The sequence below is a fragment of the Rhinatrema bivittatum genome, chromosome 7 (genome assembly GCF_901001135.1).
Source record: "Rhinatrema bivittatum chromosome 7, aRhiBiv1.1, whole genome shotgun sequence".
Lineage (NCBI taxonomy): Eukaryota > Metazoa > Chordata > Amphibia > Gymnophiona > Rhinatrematidae > Rhinatrema > Rhinatrema bivittatum.
This window is the reverse complement of record NC_042621.1, coordinates 225,582,964-225,608,380: the sequence shown is the minus strand read 5'-3', so window position 1 is coordinate 225,608,380 and position 25,417 is coordinate 225,582,964. Positions and strand designations below refer to the sequence as shown.

At 47.5% G+C, this 25,417-nt stretch overlaps 1 protein-coding gene across 5 annotated transcripts in view; it reads left to right on the top strand.

Annotated features, from left to right (window-relative positions):
* The first annotated feature begins 4,676 nt into the window (after positions 1-4,676).
* Positions 4,677-25,417, top strand: part of EXOC6 (exocyst complex component 6) — a 734,347-nt gene continuing 713,606 nt past the window's right edge. For 3 of the 5 annotated variants that reach the window (XM_029609912.1, XM_029609910.1, XM_029609905.1), the window contains exons 1-2: positions 4,677-4,715; positions 22,740-22,908. In XM_029609912.1, the coding sequence (XP_029465772.1) occupies positions 22,805-22,908 (104 nt within the window). In that variant the 5' untranslated portion in view covers positions 4,677-4,715; positions 22,740-22,804. Of the gene's footprint in view, positions 4,716-22,728; positions 22,909-25,417 lie in introns of those variants that run through there. The other 2 variants (XM_029609908.1, XM_029609906.1) reach the window with 2 other exon arrangements.

The following is a 25,417-nucleotide window of genomic DNA, read 5'->3' as shown; positions in this document are numbered from 1 at the left end:
AGAGCTTAGAGCCTCATTTACTAAGCATTTTTCCCATAGACACAGACTGGGAGAAAATACTTAGTATATTTGGCCCTTAGATTGGAGAAGAATTATTTGATGTTTCAGAAACTTTGGTAGACTGGTTCTTTCAGTTAGAATTCTAACTAGATTGGGAAAGTTTTATTTCATGCTGATCCCATTCAGCTGTTCTAATAGCTGGAGGGGTTTTAGAAATGTGAGAAGAAATTATTAGAATGTCATGAGGGAGGATGAGTTGTGTAATTTTATTTATCATGTTAAGATGCCGGTCCCTTCGGCGTTTTTTACGTATTAGACACGGCATTGACTCCGGGCGAATCGATGGTATTAAAAGTATTCAGCAGAAAGAGTTTTTTGGTGACTCTGTGTAAAGCTATGGCGACCAGGTTTAAGTCTTTGGTGTGAGATCTGGTTTCGAAAGCGGGGTCTTTTTGAAAGCAGTATTAAAGTGTGTCTTTCCGGTTGCTGCGTTTTATGAAAAGGCTGAATACTTCAAAACATTTAAAATATATAAAATCATACATCCGATTTTGAGAACGATTCAGATAAGAAAGTTATAGAGTCCAGATCTATGTGCGATTGGTATCCGTACAACACATGACCAACAATTACAAAATTTGACAATTTGGAGCATGAACAAGAAGAAATCAATATCATAAAGATTTCAGCATAAAGGCGTAATTTATGGACATTTATACGCATTTCCCTGAAGAAGCCCATTATATGGGCGAAACGGGTGTCCCGTCGGGTTGTACAAGTATTACACAGATAATGTGTGATTTACAATAATTGTCAATGGTTAAAAATTATTATAGGTATTTACCATATAGAATATACCATTGAAATTTATTATATGCTATATGTTGGGCATGTCAACATTGGGTGGTTATGGTATTGTAGTATACTAATTTTTAGGGGGTATTAGGGGTATATATGGTATGAATGGTGTGACTGGTATGATGTGAGTGATGCGTCGTTGTTGGTTTTAAACTTGTGATGTTTTCAGCACATATAATATAAATATAATATAAATTGTGAAATTCATGTTTGAATAAAAATTTATTATACACTTGATTGGCATTATAAATTGCCAAGTCCTCTGTTTTCTATAGTTTACCAACATTGCTCTCTGCATAAATGGCGGGGGTGGAAGGGAAATAGAACCAAAAGGTTACTAAGGGCCAAGAGTAACAGATAAGTATGAGAAAAAAAAAGTATGAAAGCTTACTGGGCAGACTGGATGGGCTGTTTGGTCTTCTTCTGCGGTCATTTCTATGTTTCTTTGGAGAGAGATCTGTGAAGGGAGCATTCATATATCTTAGAGAAATTTTATTGTCAAGACAGTGGATAACATATTTTACTTCCTTAGAATAGATCTGGCACTGTTAAAGATAGCATTGGAAGAAACAAAAGAATACATCTGAAATTCTTAGGATGGGCAGGGTTGTTCTACTCTGTCTTTCAGCTTTTTATATGTAACCCACTCTGAGATTTTCATTTTTTATACAGATTGGCCTCAAACTATAACTGAAACCTTTTCATCTTGTGCATTTTAGGATTAACACACTCTTTCATAGCCCAGTGCTTTCTTTAAAGTTTCTAACATGAATTATTTAAAATTGCATTTGTGTGACATCTACTGGCTGACTGCTTCCATCACAGGTATGGCGTATACTACAAGTTTTATATGGCATATAGTGGATTGCCATGTGAAGCCTCTTGAATGCATAGAATTAAAGATAAGTAAAAAGTATAAGGTGATGCCTATTTATTGAACTAACAATACACATGAAAACAATCATTGCTATCTACTTACTGCATTTGATTTATTTATTTTGGACACTATTTAATTACCCTTTAAAGGGAAAAGCAATAGCCTACCGTCACAATTTAGCACAGTGTTGCAGTATAGTTTACAGACATTCATGGGACCCTTTTATTATGAGTAATCCTATGTATGCTCACCATTAAAAGAAGACATTACCCTCTTGAACTGTCACACATTTTTTTCAAACATGTTTATCAGTATTCAAAGCAAGGAAATACAACAAACACAAAAAGTAAGAAAGACTGTTTAAATGCACAGACTTCTACAGGAAAACAGAATGTATGTGGATAATTTCCAGGCTGATGATAATAATAAATACATAGAAGTCCAATAGCTTCATCTTCTCCCTCCCCTCTCCCCCACCCAACAGTTAAGTCTATATCCCAGCACAATTCTGGATCAGAATACAGGTAACTTGATCACATAGAAAACAAAATATCTATAAATAAATCATACTCTCATTTCAACCTTCCAAATATTGTCAAACTCGTTTACACAAGGATGAGGATCAATATTATAAGTTGATTATCATGTTGTGGACTGTGAGTGAAAGAAAATCTATAAAATCCTGCCATATATCCAACATCTTGATACATCTTTTATTTGACTCTGTCTTAGCTGAAAAGAATTCAAAAGAAAGGACTTGAATATTTTGGAATGCCAGTGTATTATTTGTGGACTATTTTTTCCTGTCCAGGTAGATAAGATTACTTTTTGCGCAATCAAGCTCACCTTATCTATAAATAATTTTTTGTTTGCTAGGGCCCAACTCTATAGGAGTATCATAAAAAATCCCAAACAGCCTTGAAGTAGAGCTTGATGCTCAGCAGTCTACTGGCAATGAACCTTTGTATCAAGCTGTCGCCTCATCGGACTGTGATGAAAGTTCCTAGAGTTAGGACCATAGCCTGGAAGAAAGCAAGATGTACAAGTGGGAAAGGGGGTGGGTGGGATCGGGAACAGGGGAAAATGCAATGCAGAACTTTGCATCTGATGTATGAGACTTGACCATAATGATAAGGTTTCAACAACTATTTATTAATTACTAATATGTATTGTACAACAGTTCTGTTTTTTGTACTGAATATGAAAAGTTCATAAAATTTAAATTAAAAAAAAAAAATCCCAAACAGCCATATTTTGGGATCTCCAGGGATTGGCTTTTTAAGTACTTTAGTGCCATTTTCCCATACTTGCTGCCAGAACCCAAGAATTTATGGGCAGTTCCAAAAACCATGGAAATAAGTACCTTCCTCCGTACTGCATTTTAAACATATACTAGAGGAACACAACCTGATTTTATAAGCTTTTTCTTGAGATATATAGAATTCCTGTAGAAATTTATATTGTGTTTCCCTTAAGATCATATTTTCCGTTACTTCTTGAATTCTGGTAAAATAATGAGTCGATTTTAAGACCTGCGCACGCGCGTCCACGTGCGTGCTGTTCCTGGTGCGCGCACATGGACGTGGCTATTTTATAACACGTGTGTGTCGGCGCACACGTTATAAAATACGATATCCGCGTGCACATGTGTGGCGGATTTTAACATATGTGCACGCATGTGCGGTGGGTGGCCTCCTCCACACACGGAGGGGAGGGGGGGGGGAATTTTAAAAGGCAACGCGAAGCGAGTAAGGCTTCCCCAGTTCCCTATACCCCAACCTAACCTTCCTACCCTTTCCTCTCCTCCCCGACCCCTAACCCCTTTCTAGCTACTCACGATTTTTTTTGTTAGATTACTCACTGCTCCTCGGGCGCTAATGGCATTGTCCCAGTCTGCCCCCTGCCCCCCCCCTTTTGCAGGGCCCGGCACTTCTGCATGTAACGGGGGTTACACGCATGGCTGGGCCCGTTCTAAAATGCGCGTGACGTGCGCAAGGCTCGGCCATGCGCATAACCCCTGTTTTTTTTTTACACACGTGGCCCTTTTAAAAATCGGGCCATAAGTGAATTCTGGGACAGTTAAGGAGAAGCCTGGCCAATGAGGCCATTTTGTGTGCAATTCTTGGAGTACTTCTGTAAATTTTATACGATTTAGACATCTATTAAATTGTGCCACTGAAGATTTCTTTACCTTATCCACTTCAAAAAGCTTTTAATCTTTCATTGGAAGCTATATCCTTAAAGGGTTCAAGAGAGTTGGAGATGAAATGTCGAAGTTGTAGATAGGCAAAGAAGTCCTTATGGGACAAAGCAAATTTCTTCTGTATTTCTTGGAAACTGTGGATAATACCAGAATTCTCAGTAAATAATTGTTGAACACTTTTAAATTCCCTCCTTACCAGGGCCGGCGGAAGCCCTAGGCGAACTAGGTGATCGCCTAGGGCGCTGAGCATTAGGGGGCGCCGAGCCGCTGACGGCCAATGGCCGCCGGTGGACGTCATCCCAATGGCAGATACACACAGCAAGAAGATCGCAGGGCCGTGGTACAGTCGCGTCTAAACATGCTGGTGCTCCTCCTCCTTCCTGCCCGCGCGGCCCCGGAAGAAAAATGTTGCCGGAGCCGCGCGGGCAGGAAGGAGGAGAAGCAAGGAGGAGGAGCATCAGCCAATGCAGGAACTTCTCCTCCTTCCTGCCCGCGCGGCCCCGGAAGAAAAATGTTGCCGGAGCCGCGCGGGCAGGAAGGAGGAGAAGCAAGGAGGAGGAGCATCAGCCAATGCAGGAACTTCTCCTCCTTCCTGCCCGCGCGGCCCCGGAAGAAAAATGTTGCCGGAGCCGCGCGGGCAGGAAAGAGGAGGAGCATCAGCCGCGTGCCGGAAGGAGGAGGAGCATCTGCCACGTTCAGAAGAGGATCAGCGGCTCGAGAAGACCGGGGCCGCTGCAGAGCCCATCCTGCAGTGGCCCGTGAAGAAGAGGCCCAGAGGTGAGAGAGAGAGACTGAGGGTTTGTACAGTGTGTATGTGTGCGTGTATGAGATGAGTTGAGAGACTGTGTGTGTGTGTGGGAGTGAAGACCTGAATGTTTGCAGAGACAGCATGGGAGAGCCTTTGTGTGTGTGAGAGACAGCATGTGGTAGTGAGAGCCTGTGCTTGAGCAAGACAGCATGTGGGAGTGAGAGAGAGCCTGTGTGTGTGTGTGTGTGAGTCAGCATGTGACAGTGAGAGCCCGTGTGTAGGAATGATTGTATGAGAGAGAGCATGTGACAGTGAGAGCCTGTGCTTGAGCAGGACAGCATGTGGGAGTGAGAGAGAGCCTGTGTGTGTGAGTCAGCATGTGACAGTGAGAGCCTGTGTGTAGGAATGATTGTATGAGAGAGAGCATGTGACAGTGAGAACCTGTGCTTGAGCAAGACAGCATGTGGGAGTGAGAGTTAGACAGCATGTGCAAGAGAGAGACTGTGTATAAATGATTGTATGAGGGACAGCATGTGAGAATGAGTGCCTGTGTATGTGAGAGAGAGAAAGCATGTGAGAATGAGAACCTGACCGTGTGTTTGAGGGAAGCAGACAGATGGAGAGAAAATAAATATGTTATAAAAGGAATTGGCAAAAAAATAAGAAAGGGAAGGTGGAAAAAAAAAAGCCTGTGACCAACCGATTAGAAAACTAAGATCAGACAGCAAATGTAAAAAGAAATAAATTACTTTTTACTGATTGGAACATGTAATCTTTGGGAATGTGCAAGAGTAGCACTTTCTCTATGCGGATCTCACAATGTACGAGATCAGCATAGAGGAACTGGAAGCCCATGGGGCCTGCACAGAGGAGGCAGCAGAATGGGCTTCAGTGCCAATAGCAGCAATCAGCACCTCCGCAATAGCCATACAGCGGCAGTGAAAGTGGCAGCAGAAGAATGAGAGAGGCTCTGAGGTTGCTGGCAAAAGAAAGAGAGGGGGTCTCTGCCTTTAGTGTGTGCATGTGTATGAATGGGAGTCTGCCTGGGGGTGTATGTGTGTGAATGCATGGGTGCCTGCCTGAGGGTGTGTCTGTGAATGAGAATGTATGGGTGTCTTCCTGGGGTTTGTATGTGTGAGAATAGGTGCCTGCCTGTTTGTGGTGTATGGGTGTGTGTGAGAATAAATTGGTGCCTGCCTGGGGGTCTGTGTGTGTGAGAATGAATGTGTGCATGCCTGGGGGATGGGGAGGGAGTGGTGTGAAAATGAATGGGAGCCTGCCTGGGGTTCAGTGTGAGAATGACTAGGAGCTTGCCTGTGTGTGTGTGTGTGTGTGTGAGAACGAGTGGGAGCTTGCCTGGGAGTGTGTGTTTGTGTGTATGTGAGGGAGCCAGTGAGAGTGAGAGCATGAGTGTGTATGAGAAAATCCAGGGGAGTAAGAGTTTGTGTGGGGGTGTGTGTGGAGGGGGAGAGAGTGCCTTAGAGCCTGAGTGTGTCAGTGTCTGTGAGAGCGAGAGGTTATGGTTGGGTATAAGAGCATGAATGTGTATGTATGTGACAGTATATGTGTGAGAGAGAATGGACATGTGAGTATGTGTGAGAGAGAGAGGATAACCTCCTAATCCTCGACAATATCAGGGTGACTGGAAATCAAGAGCTCCCATGTATGGACAGCAGGGGCTTTTTAAAATCCTTATTAATTTTAATTATTGTGTGTTATTTGATATATGTACTGTTTTGAAATATTTTATTGGTGTTTGGGAAATTGTAAAAAATGTATATGATTTTAATTAATAGAAATTCTATTTATCAGTAGTTTTAAAATATTTTATTAGTATGGTTTTACTATTATAACTGATGCTTTGTTTCTTGATTTTATTTGTTTTATGAGGAATGGTGGTTCTGTTTTTCCATTATTAATACACAGAGTCTGGCTTCTTGGGGTTTCCATTCCAGTTTTTGTCTAATTTGTGCTCCTTTATTTTGTATTCTGTATTTGGTGAGGGTCTGTCTCTGCTCTGTGTGTGTGACCACGATGAGAGATTCTGCTAGCATGTAGTGTCTGTATAGGGATCTATAGCAATCGGGTTTGTTTTGTTTCCTCAGTAGGTGGTGTATTGTTATCCCAGGACCCAGTGTAATATTTACCCTTGCTTTTTCACAGGTAGGGTTATTATTGTTTGAATCCTTGGTGTTATTACTGTTATGTTATGATGGGATTGCAGTATAGATTTTGGGTGTCTCTTTTGCGGTGCTTTATGTTAGTTCACAATGTGTCTGGCAGTGGAAGGTGTTTGTGCTGCTGTTCCTGTGAGGTGACACCAGAATTTGAAAATATCTTTTAGTATGATGAGCTGTAAGGGAAACATCCAAGCTCCATTGTTTGGGGGAATTTCAGTGGATGCACAGAGATACAGAACTGGAGGTGCAGGATTTGTATTGACATTCTGTCCCTTCCTATATATTCCAGACTTCATTCTCATAATCATATAGAATTAGTTGAATGAGGCTATCAAATAATTTTATAGTAGTTTTACTAGAAGTGTGAAACTGGCCAGCTTTTTAAAATAATGCAGAGGACCCTTTGGACTTTTTTTAACAACACTTTTTTTTATAACCAATTTTAAAGCAGGATCCATGCTATAGAGGTGGGTGTGATGAAGAAATGTCATTTTGGCTCCCCCCCCACCCAAAACAAATTCTTCTGTCTAGAGATGCCACTGATTTTCTGTGGCACACAAATGCATTGGCCCCTGGGCGCTGGAGACCCTTGGTGCGCCACTGGGTGCGAGCCATATGGGGCCGCAAGTGGTGGCAAAGAGGAGTGGAGATTTGGCGGGCTGCAAGCAGTGCCCAATCTGCTCGCGACCCAGAAAACCCCAGTCAGCGGGCGTGATTGAGAATGAGGTAGGAGTCGGGGCCGAGACCGGGGTGGGGGGGCGCAAGGAAGAAGGCTCGCCTAGGGTGCCAAATCCCCTTGCACCGGCCCTGCTCCTTACCAATTCTTGAAAATAGAATTATCCATTCCAGGGGGCTGTCACACATTTTAAAATGCTGTAGTCTATATTGCCATTTGGTGCATTATTGGTAATGCTTAATGTTGTTGTTTGATTTGCGTGTGATAATATATACTTTATTTGCTACTGCTTTATAATCGTAAAATTAATCCATAACCTGGTTTACCCAATGTTACTTATACTGTCAATTATATGTTGTTGTATTACATTGAATACTTTTGCATTGTTAATTGGGAGTCTTGTAAGCTTGAAAATTTTCAATTAAAAAAAAAGTCAAACCATTCCTATAAAAACAGATTGTGCCAGCGTGTTGAACACGTAATAGGGACGATACTCCCTAAAACAGCTCCCAAATAGACTCCAGTGGGGGTTCAAAGGACAGCCAACAAGTGTTTTATCTAATACAGGCATGACAATTACAGCACGAGTCCTTTATTTGCTCTGTCTAAGGGTGTAGCGTGCTACACAGGTCACAGTATATGTTAGGTTCCTCACTGGGAGCTACTGGTGAGCTGGTGCCTGTACTCATGGAAGGCGCCCCCAGCATGGATGTGCAGGCGCCGCAAATAACGGGGCACCTGCTACATCCCTGGGGGCATCGCTTCTGCCACGCTGACTGTCCTACCTGCGAATGTGGAAGGGAGGATCCCTTCGCCTCCCCCCTTCTCCTCTTCCTTCGGTGGCAGCCGGCAATGGCGCTGGCCATGTGCAATTGGAACGCCTATGGTGCCGGCCTCCTGGGGCTCTGGGAGGCAGTGTTTGTGACGGGCACCCCCGGGTTGGCCCGGCATTGGGCGCAGTGACATCGGGAGAACGCGCCCCTATGCCGGGCCATACAATTGGCTGGGGGAGCGACGCAGTGATGTCGGCCGGGGGGGGGGGGGGGGGGGGAGGGACTGGCGGGAGATTTAAAACTTGCTGGTTCCCTCTCGCCTGGCCTCTTCTTCCTTGGCCCGGTGCGGAGCAGCACATTTTTCGTTTTTGCTCCAGTCTGACTCTCAGTGGGACTTAGACCTCGTCAACCACCGGGTGAGTTGTGCCACTCCTCCTATTTCTTTTTCGAAACAAAAAAATATATATACAATAAAATAGATAAAAGGAATTCTGGTAATTTGAATAAACCCAGCCTTTACCGGACCGTGAGGGCAGTGGACGCAGCGTGCCATGCGCTGGATTACACCCAAGCACCTGGGCTTTGCTCCTTTCTCGATTCCATGCAGTCCCCCTGTTCACACGCTCCCAAAAAAAACAAAAACAATTCCATTGGCTACAAGCTATTAAGTGAAATCTGGCACTCTGAGTTAGAGGTGCTGCCAACATTTGTCATGGATGTCCCTGAAGTCTGACTCCTCGGCTGTGGCTTGGCAGGCCCCAGCACAGTGCGCTGCAGAGGCTTTAGGTACCTCCGTCATTGAGGTGCCAATTGGATTGGGACCTGGGGGTCTCCTTCCCAGGCCCTCCCGCTCGCTAGCGTTTCTGACCAGAGGGGAGCCAGAAGCTGATGGAGAGGAAGTAGGGCATCCAGGCCACCTCAGGGAGCGAAGGCAGGCGTGGTAAGGTCTAGGAAAGATGGCTCAAAGACGGAACAGGCTCAGAAAGGCAAGCAGAACCCAGGTGGTTCCGCACAGATAAAGGGCCGCAAATAACATGCTTCAGCATCCCCTTGCGTGCCCAGCATTACGAGAGGGTGCAGCCCTCAGGCGGAGCTGTGCTACAGGTCTCCATCCTGGCTGGCCTCACGCTCGTCTTCCGAGCATCTCCACAAAAGTCCCGCCCCTTGGCGCAGGTATTACCAAAGTTTCACGGAGTATTTTTACCCCATAAGGGACCTGGGTGGCCTCAAGCATTATTGGACGGACAGGCTTTTTGAGTGGGACTCCTGGTCTATGCGGGAGAGATGGCCCGACTACTCCCCAATGTGTATAGATCCCCCCCCTACTCCTATCAGGATTACTCACCATTCCCCAATAATGGTGGGTAATTGGGAGAGCGCAGCCAATACTGCTTTGGCCGCAACAAGCACAGGCAGGGGCAAAGGGAGCATGGGGGGCTCCTGCAGCGCTTCCACCAAGTCTGCATCTATCGGGTGATGAGGAGACATGCAGTCAATGCCACTGTTATTCATCTGGGCACTCACCCAGATCCTGTAGCAGCAATGCAGATGGCAGACCTCAAACACCAAAGCCTCCAACAGGTAACCCTCGATACAGCGCCGCAGCCAACCAAGGAGCTTGGTAAATCAGCTTCTTTGAGCGCAGATAGGGCTTTGCAGGGAGAGCGCAGGGGAAGGGACAGACACAAACGGGCGAGGTTCAGGCAGTCGATGTCTTCCCCAAGCACTGGGTCTCCCAGCACAATCTCATCTACCTCGGCATCTTCTCATTTCTCCTCAGTGGCAAGTAAGGCAGGTTGGGACGAGGTTGCGCACCCCGCAGAACTGCCCAATGGGGAGCGCGAGCCGTGGAAATCAGTGCCCAGAAATCTTAGGCATTGCTTCAGGCACAGGCACTACATTGACCTGTTCCAATTGCTGGAGGGGCAGAGTAAGCGGGAACAAAAAAGGGAGTTGGAGGCAGGCAAGCCTGCACAGAGGGAAATTGTGAACTGGGTGCGGGCATTCACCAGAATGGCTTCTGTGGTTGTGTTTGCGGAACCTTCTGCTGTGCAGCCTTTGTTGATGTATCTTAGGCACCTACAAGAAGCACAGCGGGTTCGGATGGCTGAACTACGATGAATCCTTTTGGGACAGAATGGCCAGCAAGTCAGCCAGGTCTTGGGGAAGACAGGACGTCAGCCTTCGGCTAACGAAAATGACTGCACGCATCCCTGATGCCAAGCCGGGTGCATGGCTCTTTTGCAGCGAACAGGTGCAGTGTGCACAAGCGAAGCGCCTAAAAATCCCCAGTGACAACTGCTGGAGTTTTAACCGGGGAGTTTGTTCCAATGCGGATTGCAGGTACAAGCAGGTCTGCAATCAATGCGTAACACCACACCAGGGGAACAAATGCCCATGCAAGGATAAGTAAAATGCGGGCTCTGGCTATTGCCCCTACCCCCGTTAAGTGGCAGGCCATGCTTCCATGGTTAGCACGCTACCCAGACAGGGTCAGGGCAAATACTCTGCTGAGTGGTTTCCGAGATGGTTTTCTCATTCCCCATACGGGTCGGTCGCAAACTGCCAGGGTCATTAATGCCTCTTTGGCGTGCAATCTGGCCCACGTCGTCAGGGAGAAACTTGGAAAGGAGGTTCAGCTTGGGAGGATTGCTGGTTCATTCACCGAGCCCCTGCTGGACCACCTTACCTTGTCTTCCCTGGTAGTCATACCAAAAAGCCAGGAAAGTACAGGTTGATACTGTTGAGTTCATGCCTCTTCTCACCCCTCGCTCCACCCTCTCTACCTTGGGAGCGACTCCCTTCGGCTCTGACGGACAGATGCAGCCACGGCTTCTCCCTGCCTCTTGGTCCTGGTGTCCCAGGGCTGCCTTGACGCTACGGATCTGCCATGTTCCTGATGACGTAAGGTGCGTGCATGCACACGCTCCAGACTTTGTACCAGCAAGGGTGCAAACCTCGGGGGCGACCCCCGTAGTGACGTCATCCATTTGCACTTTAAAAGGTCTTTGTTTGATAACCTCTAACGAGTTAGCAAGGAACTCCAACAGGATTTGCTTCGGCAGTCCATGATACTTGCAACAACGATCCGAGCCAGCCAGGGGAATCCTTCCCTTTTCAAACTTACCAGGAGTACCCGCTCCATGGGGGCTTCACTCTCTCTTCTTGATTTCAGATTGCCGGAATACTCAGAAGACTCCTCATTGCCTGGAAGCGATCGCAGACGTGAACACGGTGAGTTCTATTGTAGATAGGAATCGGTACTCGCTTCATGAGGGCCTATGTTCCTATAGCTCTGAAGACTCCCTTCCGTCCAAGACGCTATCGCAGGTACAGAGATTGAGAGTTACATTGGCAAGATTGCAGATAGGAACCGGTACTTGCTCCACTAGGGCCCATGTTCCTAGAATCCTTTACAGACTCTCTTCTACTCTAGAAGCCATCTCAAATACAGCTATTGTGAGTTCTTATTACAGACTGTTAGAGGAACCAGTGCTCGCCTACGGCTCCTGTTCCTGAATATACTGAAGACTCTCTGTGGCATAGAGACCATTGCAGACATCTACTATTGTGAGTGTACCATCTTGTATCCAGTATACCCTGTCTACTCACTACCTCTAGTCTCTCTCTACAGCTCAGCGATCCAGAGATTATATTCCAGTACCAGAAGGACTTCAGCCCTGCCGGACACATCGACTCACTACTGCCATTTCTGGTGGTCCAGCTTCCAGCCTAATAAAGAACTATTGTGTTTATTTCATATTCTAGCCTAGCCGGTGGTTCCTCTCAGGATCTCCTCCTGGGGGCACTGTCATCTGCCATCGGCCCAAGGATTCACCATTTCCTCCAAGTGGTCATTCCTTACACTAATAACACTCTATGGGAGCTAACCACTATAGACCACTAACACCGCATACGGAAGTATTGTATATAGAGCTAACTCCTCATTCTATGGGACTTGCCAGCAGCCTATATTTAACAGATTGCTACGCCGTAGTGGAGGCATGATAGATTGCTATCTCAGTAGCGAAGTACAATATATCTACTGCTAGTGTTACAGTTTTGGCTGCAGTGCAACCGCCTCACCACCAGGGGTCCCTCTAGTGCTGGCTTTCCGGACAGGCCCAGTCCATCTTATCTGTCCACTCTGTGCTCTGGGTGTGTCCTTATAACCCTGCCTGACAGTTGCCTCGGTGCTTCGGCATCGAGCTCACCTGGGCTCCCTGCTCTAGCCCTGCGCGGCCTTCGGGTCTTTCCTTGCCCTGCGCGGCCTTCGGGCCTCCTTCCTCCTTGTTCTCACCTGGCCTGCTTGCTCTGCTTACGGTGTGTGGCCTACGGGCCTTCTGACCTGCCCTGCTCTGCTTATGGTGTGTGGCCTACGGGCCTTCTGTCTGTGTGTGTGGAGCCTACGGGCCTTCTGACCTGCCTTGCCCCGCTTATGGTGTGTGGCCTACGGGCCTTCTGTGTGTGTGTGGCCTACGGGCCTTCTGACCTGCCTTGCCCCGCTTATGGTGTGTGGCCTACGGGCCTTCTGTGTGTGTGTGTGTGGCCTACGGGCCTTCTGACCTGCCTTGCCCTGCTTACTGTGCCCTGACCCAGCCTGAACTTAGACTCTGCTCATTGCCGCCTGCCCTGACCCAGCCTGAACTTAGACTCTGCTCATTGCCGCCTGCCCTGACCCAGCCTGAACTTAGACTCTGCTCCTTGCCACCTGCCCTGACCCAGCCTGAACTTAGACTCTGCTCATTGCCGCCTGCCCTGACCCAGCCTGAACTTAGACTCTGCTCCTTGCCGCCTGCTCTGATCCAGCCTGAACTAGACACTGCTTATTGCTGCCTGCCTTGACCCAGCCTGGAACCAGACACTGTTTCTAGCTTCCTGTCTCTCTCCACCTGGAGCCACCCTGCTGGGTGGTGTTCACGCCTCCTGACAGGAGCCCAAGCGTAACAGTATGCCGAAGCCATCAAATTTCCAGGGGAAGAGATGGTCTGTGTCCTGCAGGTGAGTCAACTTTTTCACTAATTCAAGATGCCTCCTTCTTTAAAGTTTTATACCTGCAATTCCTGTCAGACTTTGAATTATCCAAGCTATCAGAACTGTCTAGCCTGTGAACTTGTTGGTCAGGAACACTGGTCTTGCAATAATTGCAACAAGAAAAATGTCTCTGTCTAACAGGAATGTTTAAACTGTCTGGCTCCTAAACCAGGGTGGTGGAAATGCTCCTGTCTTCCGTGTTTGTTACCACCAGGCAAACCCTGCCCCCGGTGTTCTGCTCTAGGACCAGCTGTGCCATTAAAAAAAGCTATCAGCTCTCCTAACCAGTTTTCTGTTTCTGGCTCAACTAAAACAGACATTTTTGCTGGCAGTTTGTGGATGGAAAAACCCAGGACTTACCTGGCCAAGAAGGCTTCTGTGACACCAGTGCTAGAGCCTCAGGAACAGGTTTCTCTCAAACGGAGAGAGTTGATTAACTCTAGCAGGGCTCTGCTGCCCACAGCTGCTGTTGAGACACTAACGAGCACATTCCCTAGACGTCCTAGAACTGCCTGTGCCTTCTCTAAACTGCTCCTCCAGAAACAAAATAAGGAGCCTCAGAGTGTGGCTCGAGGTATCAAGCCCACAGCAGTGCTACTTGAGTCTTCTATGTGCACTGCTTCAAACCTTGCTGCTCTGCCATCTGAGCCTGTTTCATCACCCCAAGACGGGGCCAAGCCTGCTGCATCGCCCCAAGACGGGGCCAAGCCTGCTGCATCGCCCCAAGACGGGGCCAAGCCTGCTGCCTCGCCCCAGGAGGGGGCCAAGCCTGCTGCCTCGCCCCAGGAGGGGGCCAAGCCTGCTGCCTCGCCCCAGGAGGGGGCCAAGCCTGCTGCATCGCCCCAGGAGGGGGCCAAGCCTGCTGCATCGCCCCAGGAGGGGGCCAAGCCTGCTGCATCGCCCCAAGAGGGGGCCAAGCCTGCTGCATCGCCCCAAGAGGGGGCCAAGCCTGCTACATCGCCCCAAGAGGGGCCAGGCCTGCTGCCTCGCCCCAGGAGGGGGCCAAGCCTGCTGCATCGCCCCAAGAGGGGGCCAAGCCTGCTGCATCGCCCCAAGAGGGGGCCAGGCCTGCTGCCTCGCCCCAGGAGGGGGCCAAGCCTGCTGCATCGCCCCAAGAGGGGGCCAAGCCTGCTACATCGCCCCAAGAGGGGGCCAAGCCTGCTGCCTCGCCCCAAGAGGGGACCAAGCCTGCTGCCTCGCCCCAGGAGGGGGCCAAGCCTGCTGCATCGCCCCAAGAGGGGGCCAAGCCTGCTGCATCGCCCCAAGAGGGGGCCAGGCCTGCTGCCTCGCCCCACGAGGGGGCCAAGCCTGCTGCCTCGCCCCAAGAGGGGGCCAAGCCTGCTGCCTCGCCCGGAGAGGTGTTCCAGCCTGCTGTTTCATCCCGAGAGGGGCCCGAACCTGCTGCACTACCCCGAGAAGAGCCTGCTAAACCGGTCCTGCTGCCACCCCCGGAGGGGCTCAAACTGGTACCACTAACAGACTTTCTAACTCAGCCATCTGAGCCTGTTGAATGGCTCCAGCTGTTGTTGCCCTCGGAGGGGCCAGATCTCATCTTTGAGTACCCCCTGCTAAGATGGGACCCAGGAGGAGGGGGAGGCCTTGAGGAGGGGGTACTGTTACAGTTTTGGCTGCAGTGCAACCGCCTCACCACCAGGGGTCCCTCTAGTGCTGGCTTTCCGGACAGGCCCAGTCCATCTTATCTGTCCACTCTGTGCTCTGGGTGTGTCCTTATAACCCTGCCTGACAGTTGCCTTGGTGCTTCGGCATCGAGCTCACCTGGGCTCCCTGCTCTAGCCCTGCGCGGCCTTCGGGCCTTTCCTTGCCTTGCGCGGCCTTCGGGCCTCCTTCCTCCTTGTTCTCACCTGGCCTACGGGCCTTCTGACCTGCTTGCTCTGCTTACGGTGTGTGGCCTACGGGCCTTCTGTGTGTGTGTGGCCTACGGGCCTTCTGACCTGCCCTGCTCTGCTTATGGTGTGTGGCCTACGGGCCCTTCTGTCTGTGTGTGTGGAGCCTACGGGCCTTCTGACCTGCCTTGCCCCGCTTATGGTGTGTGGCCTACGGGCCTTCTGTGTGTGTGTGGCCTACGGGCCTTCTGACCTGCCCTGCTCTGCTTATGGTGTGTGGCCTACGGGCCTTCTGTCTGTGTGTGTGGAGCCTACGGGCCTTCTGACCTGCCTTGCCCCGCTTATGGTGTGTGGCCTACGGGCCTTCTGTGTGTGTGTGGCCTACGGGCCTTCTGACCTGCCTTGCCCCGCTTATGGTGTGTGGCCTACGGGCCTTCTGTGTGTGTGTGGCCTACGGGCCTTCTGACCTGCCTTGCCCTGCTTACTGTGCCCTGACCCAGCCTGAACTTAGACTCTGCTCATTGCCGCCTGCCCTGACCCAGCCTGAACTTAGACTCTGCTCATTGCCGCCTGCCCTGACCCAGCCTGAACTTAGACTCTGCTCATTGCCGCCTGCCCTGACCCAGCCTGAACTTAGACTCTGCTCCTTGCCGCCTACTCTGATCCAGCCTGAACTAGACACTGCTTATTGCTGCCTGCCTTGACCCAGCCTGGAACCAGACACTGTTTCTAGCTTCCTGTCTCTCTCCACCTGGAGCCACCCTGCTGGGTGGTGTTCACGCCTCCTGACCGGAGCCCAAGCGTAACAGCTAGCTCCTCTCCTCGGAGGAATATCATTGAACAGATTGCCAACTCCTTTTCCTTGGGGAGTTGAACCCTATCAGATTACTAACTCCGCCCTCCTGGCGGATAAGCACTACAGATAGCTAACTCCTCCCTCCTGGTGGAGCAGAGCATGACAGATTGCTAACTCCGCCTTCCTGGCGGAGCAGAGCAATAACAGATTGCTAACTCTGCCCTCCTGGTGGAGCAGAGCAATTACAGATACACAATCTATCCCAGCTGGTGGGGGATTCCGTGAATGACCATATCCCCTCAGAATTCTGCTTGATAACAGTATTCATCCTTTGACACAGCATTAGAGTTGCTGAGGTCATGCAGACAAGGTGCCTTGATGGCAAAGGTGGATATGAAGTCCGCTTTCTGGCTACTCCCAGTTCACCCAAGCAGCTTCCCGTTGCTCTGTTTCACTTTTGAAGGGGGATTAACTTATGACAAGTATCTGCCAATGGGATGCTCGATCTCTTGCGCCTACTTTGAAACATTCAGCACTTTCCTTCATTGGGCTACCACAGAAGTTGCTGGGCTAGTGTTCATAGTTGATGATATCCTGTTCATAGAAAGAGGGTGTATGGCTGAATGCAGCAGGTTATTCAACAAGTTCTACTGTTTGGCGCGCAGGTTTGGCGTCCCATTGGCAGGAGACAAGACCTGGTGATCCCCTTCCCTGGGGTTCAAGCTCGATGCCACACAGATGGAATTTAGACTCCCCAGTGACAAGCTGGCGAGACTGGCCAATATGGTGGCAGTCACCATGCAAAGTGAGAAAGTCACACTGAGGCACATGAGGTCCCTCATAGGCAGTTTGGCCTTCCCAGTGTGAGTTATTCCCATGGGCAGTATCTTTCTACGCCGCTTAATCCAGTACATGGTGGGCCTAGTGCAGGACCACCACCGTCTCATATAGGCAAGGCAATCAACGAAGATCTAGCTTTGGGTCTAAATTCCTCAGGGACTTCAATGGTGTCTCAGCGTGGCTTCCAAGGCCAATTAGCAGCGACAATCTTCAGCTGTACTCTGACACATCAGGAAGCATCGGCTTTGACATGAACTTCAAAGGTGCCTGGTGTGCAGCACAATGGCCAGACAATTGGGTGGCAACTGGCTTAACCAGGAATATCACATTTCTTGAGCTATTCCCCATTGTAGTTGCCTTGCATATCTAGGGCGATGCCCTTAGTTACTAATGGGTGGTTTTATGGTACGACAACACAGCAGTAGTACAGTTGATAAGCAGACCTCCAAGCGCCTCCTGGTGTCAGAGCTGCTGAGGGAGTTCATATTATGCTGCTTGCGAATGAATACTATGGCGTGGTTAAAGCACGTTCCTGGTATGAGCAATGAGACTGACGATTTTCTCTCTCATTGCAAGTGGCCTCTGTTCAGGAAGCTGGGGCCACAAGCAGAGCTGATCGGCAGAGAGGTTCCAGAGCAACTATGGTCCTTCAGAAACCGGACGGCATACAAGATGCTGCAAAGATCACTTGCTCCATCCACCTGTAACGCCTATATCCACAACTACGACAAAGTGAAGGTGTTCCTCACTGCGAGCAGTTGGTCCAGTCGCCAGGTTCCCGAGGACCTATTGATTAGCTACACTGTGTACACCAAGCAGGGTGGGGTATCCAGGAACATGATTCATTCTCACCTGGCTGCCTTCGCGAAGTTGGAAACTGGACAAGCAGAACAGTACTTCGCAGTAAAAAGGGTGTTGCTGAGCTGGGCAAGAGAGAGTCTGCACCTGGACAAGACACACGGAGACTGTTAACCCATAACCTGCTGATGTCGCTGTGGAGCATCATGCCCTCAGTAGCATCCAGCGAGTTTGCGACTGCACTCTTTTGAGTCACTTTTGTGCTTGCATTCTTTGGCGCCCTGCGCGTCAGCGAATTCATTGCACCATTGCAGAACGCATCTCAGATGTGTGGCTTGCTGTGGGAAAACGTCAATGTCTCGAACGGCATGCTACGCCTGACCTTGAGGCAGTCAAAGACTGATCAAGGGATGCACAGTCAAGTCATCACTATGGCAGCAGTCAAGGGTCTGTTAACATGTCTGGTTGCATCTGTGACATCACACCTTGCTTTGTACCCAAAAGTGAATGACCTGTTCTTACTGCACTGGGACAAATCCCCATTAAGCAGATACCAGTTTTCTGCAGTATTCAAGAAAGCGCTGCAAAAAGCTGGGCTTCAAAGTGAATGTTTCGGCACTCACTCATTCTGCATTGAAGCCGCCTCTAGTGCTGCGACCGGCAGCCTGCCGCAGGCTGCCATGCAGCAGATGGTCCAATGGAGGTCCAGGGCATTTACGTCATACATCAGGTGGGATGATGGCTCCCCTGCACTTGTAGTGTGCCAGGTGCATTCCGAGACTTAGGTTTCCTTTCATTTGCAGCTGCCGTCCATCGTCGTTTAGTGTGATTTGTGGGCCACTCATTCATCAACCCTTATGCGTAGAAGGGCCACAAGAGGGAAATTCGGGCTTGACCTGGGGTTGACGAAACAAGCTAGACTATCGAATGGCTGGATCAGGGGGGCAGGCATTGGCACCAGCTCTGACCCATGCTGCAGCCTGAGAGAACCCGCGACACACCACCAGATTTCGTCATCATATACCTTGGCAGTAATGACCTGGGGAGCAGTGCCAGCTTCACAATGCTGAACACGATTAGGGATGACTTGAGCTGCATCACCTCAGCATGGCTGTCTTCCAGAACATGCTGGTCAGAAATCATACCCCGGCAGAAGCTGTTGGGCACTGGATGGTAGGGGGGAGATACCTCGCCAAATTCAACAGTCAGATAGCTAAGGCTTTGCAGTGCCAGGGCGGTCATCACCTAAGCATTGTGTGGATGGAGTGCATCTATCTGACATGGGAAATGATTTGTTTCTGCAAGCCTTACAGAGGGTATTCACAGGCGTAATGCAGGGGCCATAGCCGTTTTGTATGGGGGAGCCCATCCTATGGGGTCGAAGGGGTATTTTTGGCCCACACACAATGGGAACCCAATAGCGGTGGCGACTGAGTCTTGGAAGATTAATGTATTGATGAGTGCTGCATATGAGGCAGGGAGGTGCCGATAAAGATGAGAAGGGCCGAGGGGCTGCCTCTTGGCGACTGGCCATCGAGGACGTATGTCGGGCATGGGGAACAGACCCTGACAATTTTGATGGCCTGGTATATCTGAAAGGGGCCCCGGTGAGGCCTGCTGCATGGTGGCCTGATGGAGTCCCTCTGGTAGCGGCACTCCACCTCTGGACTGGGGGGGGGGGCTCGCAGGGAGCGTGATCCCCCTCTTGCCCCTTCAGATTCCACTAGGGAGGAAGGGGCGGAGTCGCCGGCACCTCCCCTGCAGTTAATAATAGGCCTTGGCACCAAATTTAGATCGCCATTGGGGTGGATGACCCAGCTGGATGGGGGCGGGTTGGAACCCAGGGTGTCGGGGTTGCCTGGTTATGTAGGTAACCAAAGCTGGGAGCAGTATGGGCTGAAGATATTGGTAAGCAGGAACAGGTATTTCAGAAGCCAGCGTTCAGAAGCAGCATAAGCAGGAGTACAGGTGCCTCAGAGGCCAGAGCTCAGGATCAGTATAGATCGAAAGGCAGAGATAGGGCAAACAGAAGTGCAAGTATTCAGAGGCCAGAGTTCAGGGGCAATATAGACTAAAGTGCAGAGATACGGTAAGCAGGAGTTCAAGTTTCTCAGACACCAGAGCTCAGCAGAAACTTAGGCTAAAGTACAGAGATTGGTACATGGACAATGGAGGCTAAGTAGCTTTTCAGTTCCTGGGAACCACTTCTCATCTCTGGCTTGGCCCTGAATACATATGCTGGGCCAATCCATTCCCTTAGGATCATGGTCTCCTGAGTGCTGTTATCAAGTACATAATCTGCGAGTTTCCAGAACAACCAGGCTCATCTGCTATTTCAAAGAATTATATCAGCCTGTTATCACCCGTTGCCCCTAGTTCAAACCCCACTATTGCCACATCTTAAAGTAAGTGATTGTACTACAGTTCTTAAATTGTTCCTTTGTCCAAACTAGTTTGCAAGTATGTTACACAACATTCGCAGGAGGAAGTTCAGTTTAGCTAAAGCTTGGAAGTTAAACTAAACTGCTGCTTAATAACAGCTCCAATAGAGACCTTTTTGTTAACAATCCACTTACATAGCAGATAAAATCTTAGCATCAACTAGATGAGATTGTATCTATAACATGGTCAGAAAATAGGTCATATTTTATTTTATGAAATAATTTTATGAGATTTTTATCTTTAAAGCTTGTTTTGTTTTACTGTCTCAATTGTAATGTTTTAGTTCATGTGCATGTTAATATTACAATCCTTTATTGTGATTTTAGGTGACGATAGTGTATTATATACTTTGTTCCCCATCTAGCATGATCTCATTATAGGTGGGCTATAAAGATGGAAATTAAATAAATATATCATTTAAGTATTTGGTAGGTTTTTGAATGTATGACAATGAGGAAATAAACTTGAAAAACATTCCTATATATGAGTGGAAACCCACAAACCTTCACAAAAATGTTAGTATTGTAAGGTGAAAACTGAAAATATTTACATTCAGGAGAAAAGGGTAACACAGACTGAGGCCAGGCCAGACTACTTTATCAAAATGCCCTGGAAAGATTAGTCCCGATGGGCTACTTTTTTTGGCCCTTCAGTTCCCCAAACTGCCTACTGTAACCATTCCTTAGGTTCTCCTCTCCCCTTTTCCCTACCATCGTCCTCTGCTTCCATTTCTTGAACTTTCCCTCCTTCTCAACTGCCTTTCACCCTGCCATCTCTCCTCAAGCCCTTCCTTCACTTCCTGCCATCTGTCCCCTCCATCTCCCTCTCTTCCCTCCCCCACAGCTGCAGAGGCTTCTTTATCTTGAATTGACTCCTTCTTAGTTGTAGGTCACAGGACCAACATGGCCTCATTCCACCTGTCTATTTCCGCTCAACTAGGGTTGCCAGCTGGCTCCAGATTTTCAGGACAGGTTGATCCAGTCCTGATTTCACCCCATTGCATGCAGGGAATTGTAGTTCTGATTTCTCTATTGACGTTCTTAGAAAAGCTAGGCTACAAATCCCTGCATGCAATGGGGTAAAACCAGGACTGGAACAACTTGTCCTGAAATTCTGGAGCCAGATGGCAATCCTAAACTCAACTCTTCTCCCAGCAGAGGTGGCCTTGAGCACTCTGTCCCCAGAGCTGTGAAAATCAGTGTGACTGGCAGCAGGCAGAAAGGAAGAAGATAGTGGAGGAGAGAAACTATACTCTCACTGTGTCCCCACTCTGCTGACTCCCTTTGCCTTCTGCCAGTCACCCTGAGTTTCATGGCCTGGGCTAGGACTTCAGCACCAGTCTATAGGGGAATTTGCTCGTGTCCTGATGTAGCAGTCTAATGCTACACTGTAGTCATACTGACCTACTATACAACTTTTGCTGGTTAAACACATGTCATTTGCTTCCTGATAGTCTGTACTCTGACAGTTGGCTTCCATCATGTTTACTTCCCTTTTTGTTCCTTTTTATCAATTCATATGACATTTTTGAAAAAAAAAATAAATTTAAACAAAGCTATTGTTCTGTGCTTTATTTCCACTTCTCAATCATATCTGATGGGCAACAGCAAATCAGTTGTCCTTCATTAACAAAGATAACTGGTTTGAGACAGTGTTGCTGAATGATAGCATCATGAACAGAATTGTGGCTACAATTTTCCTGAAACTCTGAAATATCTGGAGGAATAGAAATGTAACCACCTCTAGGTAGGTGGTTATCACATGAAAAACAGTTATATCAAAAGAAAAAAAAACTGCTCACTGAGAGGGAGGGTAACTTTCACAAGGACTTCTGCAGGTAAAATAGGGCTTTACCTGCAGAAACGACCCTCTAGAAAATTGCGCATAAAAATACACATAGCCACACTGCATGTGCCACTTTCAACAGCTAGGGGAGAGGCATTCCAGGTGGTGGAGGCCAGGCAGGGTTGGGACTTATGTGCATACTTTTTGATTTAAATAGCAGGTGTAATTGTGTAATTATGGGCACATAGTTTTGCCAGGATAATTTTCAAAGTGAGCTTATGTGCATTAAAGTCTGATTTGAAAACTGATGTAACTTTTGTGCATATTTGCTGGCTACTTTGTGTCCAGTGTTATAAAATTACCTCCTTAGTGACTGATGCAAATGTGTATGCAGCCAGATGGCTATACTATGGGGATTAATTCACTTAAAAAAAAAAAATCAATAAGATCAGTTGATTAGATTGTATACTTTTGCATATTGCTCATGTACAAAGGTTCGATCAACATTTGGAAAGCTAACAATAAAGGCATAAACATGGTGTCTAGTGAATGGAATTAAAAGCCCTGCCATATGATGCAACATTTGAATGAAGTAAAGAAGGAATCAGTAAATTTAAATGTCCTTTGCATAGGAATTTAGAAAAAGAAATCATACTGTAGAAATCCATGAAGAGAGCAAGATTAACTGTGCTGATACATTGTGTAGGATTCGCACAGGAAGGTGGAGGGTGAGGGTGGTGGTGATTGGTGGTGGTGGGGGGGGGGGGGGAAGGATGGAGGGAGATATCCTTTGTAAAAGGGTCACTGCTCAGTAACACGAGGTTATAGGAGGCACAGTGGATTCATTGCTGGCTTTGCTAACTAGGACTTTTTCTTTAACTTTAGAATAACAAAAAGAAAGCTCTCAGGCAGGACAGTTGGATACTGATCTATCTATTCAACGCCCAGACATGGCAGAAATCTACGTTATGGATGAATGCAAAGAAGATCAAGCACTGGAAAATATCTTTGCTGAAATTGAGTCACTAGAGCTACCCCTTGGAACTACATTAAGGTGGGTAATTTTTTATTTTTTAATATCAGCTTAGTTTAAAAGATTTATGTAGTTCAATGCCAATAGTGTCAGAGCAACATAACTATGGGAATGAGACTGGTTCTTCTATTCCCAAACTCAGCTGTTGGGAATATGGACTTGGCAGGAGAAGTCATGACTGGAATCTGGGACATTGAGCTAGCTCATCACTTCATTTTCTCACTATGTAAGTGGCAGGACTGAGGGTTACGGAAGAGAGAATTAACTTGTCTAAATAACAGCAGTAATCTGTTCTAGCATAACAAGCAACTCTGGTTTCATTTTAACAGTGCCTATAATTCAGCATTAAGGAATGACAAACCTGAAGCAGATAAATGCTGTACCACTTACATATAAAAATAGTAATACAGGAAACCTGTGGCACTTACTTTTACAAAAAAGGAGGCAAATTTCAGATTTTAAGCAACTAAAACTGGAATTTGAGGTAAAAAGCTCACATCAAAATTCATAATACGCAATTTATTAGATGCCTAACTAAATGTTATTGCATGTGGCTAACATCTGAGTTTATTTTATATCCAACATGTTGCAACATATACATTTTTAAGTCATTAAACAGATGTTTAATAAAAAATGTGATTTTATTACTAAAATATTTCATATTCTGCATTAAAATGTCAAAGAATGTAATAGAGGTTGTCCGAAGGCTTAAACAGTTCTTTATGTTTTATTGGTTTGGTAGTTAAGATATTTTGGGAGTGTACATGTTGTAGTTTTCATGTGACTATCTACTGGAAGATCTTACAATGGCATTTTGATATATTTGGCACAAATTCCAAGATTAAACAAACAGATCAATCTGCATTAGAGGTATATATCTATATAATAAACCACAAAGTGAATGACCTTTTCCACCCTCTAACTCACTGGAAAAATCTTTTATAGACAAATGAAGTACCAAATTAAAGTTTTTGACATGATGATTTGCAGAACCGTATTCTCTTTCATGTGTGACCTTTGATCTGACCATAAAATTGACAAAAACATACAATGTATGTGCTCTGTCAGGGAGTACGGCTCTGTCACTGGCATACTTACTGAATATCTGTTTGATTGCATTAGAAAGGCCACAAAAATCACTTGACTCAGATGTTCTGCCGGGTTATTTTTCTTCAGTTCGGGTGGGGAAAATGCATTCAATTCCTGTAACTTCTCGGCACAGCATCGCGTGAAGTGAATGAACTCACCAGCCATTGCATTTTGATCGATGTGCTTAGCGATCGTTACTTTCATACGGCAACATCCAGCCTTGATTTTTGATTATAACTTGATGCCTGCCTACCTTTCAACTTAAGCTTATTCACTAGCTGTGAATTCCATGGATTTCTGACTCTTGTGATCATAATTTTGAAATTAACATGTCAGTTTTCAGTAAGCCAGTCAGTGGCAAAGTTATCCGAATACAGGTACCCAGATAACTTTAGCCAAATATTCAACACAAATCTCCAGCTAATGTTACCTGGTTAAAGTTATCCAGGTAACTTTGTAGCTGGCTGGCTAACTGAGATTTTGTTTTATAAAAGAATAACACAAGTGGCTGAACAGCTGTAGCAGGCCCCCCCCCACCACCATCCAATCCCCTAAAATAATTAATAGTAGCAGGTGAGCAAGCCCCCTCCCTCCTGATCTCCTAAAACAATGAATAGTAGAGGCAAACAGTCCCTCTCCCTCCCGATCACCTAAAATGATGAATAGTAGTGGATGAGCGAGCCCTCCTCCTTTTCCCCAAATCCATGCCCAACACCACCCTCAACTTCCTGCTCAGCCTCTAACCCCCAAAAGTGCCAAGATAAGCCAGGAGAAGGAAGGGGGCAGAGCAGGCTGAGCAACAGTGGTGACAAAACTGTAGGATGCTGATGGCAAACAGTGGGGGGCATTGGTTCAGTGTATCTGTGCACTCAGTCCTGCAACTCTCAAGAAAATTCAGGGAAATCACAGAGGGAGGTTTATCGTAATGAAGACCAACTTTTCCACCAACTCTGGTACTAGCTGTGAACAATGTGGGCTTACAATGCCCCTCAACATTGAGAATATCCATTCATTGGGCATGCTGGTTGGTGGGTGAAGTCTGGCCAAACTGTGATCTTGTGTGTCCAGTATGCCAAGGGGTCTGTGGCTGTGAGCCCCATGGGCTTTGCAAGAATGAAGTTTGCACAGGGTCTCCTTTAGTGGGTTGGGAAACTGCTTTCTAATGCCAACTGTTGAAGCTATGGCCTATGCCAGGAGAGCCCGTCCTGTGGTGGACATGGGGCGTGGCAGCTAAAGGTGGGGGTGGAAGTGGTAACTGACAGGGTGCTGCTGATTCTGACAGTATTGCAAGGGGAGCCCACTCTTTTCCCTGTTGCATCCCCACTGCCTTTTTGTCTCTTGTACTCACATTCCTGCACCTTAGCCACCAGCTTTTCCTTCAGGTAAGTCAAACTTTTGGACTAGAGGTGATACTTCTTTCCAGCCATGAGATACAAAGGGT